General features: G+C 68.0%; 1 protein-coding gene across 1 annotated transcript; it reads left to right on the plus strand.

Moving 5' to 3' along the window:
* Positions 1-2,551: 2,551 nt before the first annotated feature.
* On the plus strand, positions 2,552-3,218 carry EMIHUDRAFT_52759 (hypothetical protein; the record flags this gene model as incomplete). Its single annotated transcript, XM_005759982.1, has 2 exons — positions 2,552-3,054; positions 3,131-3,218. Coding segments are annotated over 2 exons (591 nt in total), but the record flags the coding sequence as incomplete, so codon positions are not given.
* Positions 3,219-3,427: the final 209 nt, after the last annotated feature.

Here is a 3,427-nt window from a genome sequence, read left to right on the forward strand (position 1 = left end):
CGATGGCGGTGGGGGGCGGAGGCGGGAGGGAGGCGGGAGGGAGGGGCGTGGGGAGGGAGAGCTCCGCGTGCTGGACCGTGCATGTGGCTAGATGCCACCCGCCCAACAAGCTTGCGCTTATTAGGGGCGGGTGAGGTGTGCTCGTAGGGGACACAGAGAGTCGGTGTCGGAGAGAGACAATACATGATACGTGATTGTGTCCACATTTTGACCACACAAAGCTCAAAGGTCAAGAGGAGTGAACTCAGCTCTCAGGGGCTGCCTGTGCCTCGTCTGTAAAGGCTAAAGCCGCGGAGGGACGCGGCGAGGAGGGCGAGGGCGGCACTAAAGCGAGACCCGCTGTGTCCGATCGCGCGGAAAGCCGCGCAGCAATGGACCGAGGAAGATGAGAACCCGCCTAGAGCGACGATGGCGCACTTGCTTAGCGGCGCCTGCCTGGGGAATAGGGACTTAGGGAGCAGGCCAGATGGTTCCTCAGAGTAGCGCGAGCGCAGACGGGGACGGCGATCAGCAAAGTAGCCCAGGCGGCACCCGACTCCAAGGATACGCTGAAGACGCTGAGGATAGCGCATGTCGCTGCGCTGAAGGGCTCACGCTATAGGGTGCTGGATGAGGACGGGTACGATGCACTAGCCCCAGCCGTCGGGGGGGTGTTGGGTCAGTGTTGCCGGCGCTGGTAGATGATCTCTCTCGGAGAAGAGCCGGAGGGACCTTGGCGCCGGGGTCACGAGGAACTTGCAAATCGTGGCCGAGGCGGCGACGGGCGCGGTGCAGAGGTGGATCCAGCTCAATGATGAGGCTACGCGGCGCGCATAATGAAGAGAGACGAACACATCGGAGTGGCTGATGAAGCTCTTCACTGGGTGGAATGAGGCTCGGCCGGCCTTGAGGGAGTCGCGGAGGAGGAGGGATAACGCAGGCAACGCAGGGACGGGCCAACAGCCAGTGGGACGAACGAGGGCCGCGACGGCGGCTCAAGCGGGAGGGAGCGGAGACGGTGGGCAGCGAGCGAAGTGGGTGAGACTGATGATGCTCTTTCGACTTAGGGAGCGGTTCAGCTGCTGGGAGGGCTTCAGGCTGGTGCTCACGCGAAAAGGAATCGACGCGATGTGCAAAGCATACTCCATACAAGAAGGGGAGAAGGAAGAGGAGAGACGCCAGTGATGACGAAGCAGAAACTAGTGCAGACGAGAGCAGGGCAGAGCCGGGGACTGGGGAGCCGGAGCAGACGGCATCGGCCGCCGAGGGAACGTTGGGAAGAGGCACGAGGAGGGCGGCGACCTCGACCGATCCGACTATGGAGGACCCGTCGCCAGACGACGCAGGGCAGAAGACGGTGAGGCGGAGCAGACGCGCAGGGCGAGACGAGGGAGGGAGCAGGACTTTGCGGAGATCAGCAGGAGGATGTACGAAGAGATTAGGAGCAGCAGGGACCCGAGGGACCATGTGGAAGACGGCTAGTGCTAGTCCCCCATCGGGAGGACGACCCCGGCTAATGGAAGACCTCGTGGAAGTGGTCCTTGGTCACCGTGGCGCGCCGGCGGTAGTCACGCATCCGCGCCGCCGGCTCGTCCGCCATCTCCGCCTCGTCGAACGGCGCGGCCTCCGGGTGCAGGCTGCGCAGGTTCTGGCGCACGTCCGGCTCGGAGACGTCGGCGATGGGGCTGGCCGTGAAGCGCGCGTTGGCCTTGGAGAGGTAGCCGGCGTTGACGAGCCGCAGGACGTCGCGGAGGAGCTTCTCGTTGCGCCGCGCCTCCTCCGCCTCCTCCTTGCGCGCGCGCGCCTCCGCCTCCGTGTCGAGCGACGCGCTCGGCCGGCGCTCGCAGTCGGGGCAGCCCTGGGCGCAGCCCGTGCACGGCTCCGGCGGCCGGCCCTCCTCCCGGCGCTCCTCCGCCGACAGCCCGCGAATGCGCTCGCGCTCCTCCTCGGCCTTGACGGCGCCCTCCCGCCTCTCGCGGGCCGCCCGCTCGGCCGCCGCCGCCTCGGCGACCATCTGCTGCCAGAGGGTCTGGAGATGGCCCTGCATCACCAGGCGGATGCGGCCGAGGACCTCGACGTTGCTCGGCGGCTTGCGGCGCCCCGACAGCCTCCCGAGCGTCACCGTCTTGGCGATGGCGACGAACTTGAAGCCGCGCGAGACGTTGGGCGTCAGCTTGTCGAGCAGCGCGCGCCGGTAGCCGGAGTGGATCATGTTGTAGTACTCGCGCTCGATCGCCGAACCCTTGTCCGGCGTGCGGGCGATGATGGCCTCGAGGCCGTGGATCACGCCTTCCAGAAAGACCAGATCACCCGAATGCCACGTTCGGATCGCTCCTCGGGAGGATGGAAAAAAGAAAACCCGGATCACCGTCGATCGACCAGAACAACAAACTCGACTAGCTCTCTCGACCAGCCGCCCCCTCCACGGTACAATTGTATGCGGCGGCGCGAGTCGTTCCTGCGTTCTCTCACGGCGCGCGAGCTCGGTCCGTGCCGGCCGCGAACACCCGCGGTTGACGCGTCCGCGCTCTCGCTCCGCGCCTCGACCGTCGCCCTCTCGAGCCACCTGGAGCTGACGCCACGCGGCGACGCGGTCACGACGCTCTCGCTCGAGGCCATCGACGAGCGGTACCTGCTCGCGGGCTGCGCCGACGCGTCGGTCGCGCTGTACGACGTGGCAGACACGCCGAGCGCACCGCCCCGCGGCCCTCCGCAGCCGCGCCGTCCCGTCGTGCAGGCCACGCGGCGGTCTTGCCGGTCGGGCCACACGGGCGCCGTCGCGTGCGTGCAGTGGTTTCCGCACGACACGGGCGCCTTCGTCTCGGGCGGCTACGACGCGCTCGTCAAGCTGTGGGACACAAACACCATGAGCCCCGCCTGTGACTTTGAGTCGGCGGGCCGCGTCCACTGCGTCTGCATGTCCGAGGTGGCGTCGCGGCACAACCTGATCGCCGCGTGCGCCGACGGCGACGACAGGGAGGTCGTCCTGTACGACCCGAACGTCGGCCACGCCGCCCACCGCCTCTGCGGCCACCGTGGTGTTCCGTGGGCGCTCGCCTGGTCGCCGCGGGACGAGTGCCTGCTTTCTGGGCGGCTGGCGACGTTCGGCAGGAGAGCGGCGCATGCTCACGGCTGGGTGGTTCGCGAACAGGCACCACCTCGTCTCGGGCGGCTCCGACGGCTCTCTCCGCCTCTGGGACATCCGCAAGAACATCCGCGGCTGCCTCCGCTCCTTCGACGTAAAGCCACACCGCCACACCGCCTCTGCGCTGGCCATGCATCCGACCACATCTTGACCCAATTCACGGTGGGAACAGGTCCACCACACATTTGCGCGCGCCGGCCCTCCGCGCGCGCCCCCCCATCGGAGTGCGGCTGGCGCGGGCGGCGGTCGGCCAGACGCGACCGGAGACGCGCCCTCGCTCGCCGCGGCCGCGCGCCGGCTCGC

The sequence above is a fragment of the Emiliania huxleyi genome (assembly GCF_000372725.1).
Source record: "Emiliania huxleyi CCMP1516 unplaced genomic scaffold EMIHUscaffold_782, whole genome shotgun sequence".
Classification (NCBI taxonomy): Eukaryota; Haptophyta; order Isochrysidales; family Noelaerhabdaceae; genus Emiliania; species Emiliania huxleyi.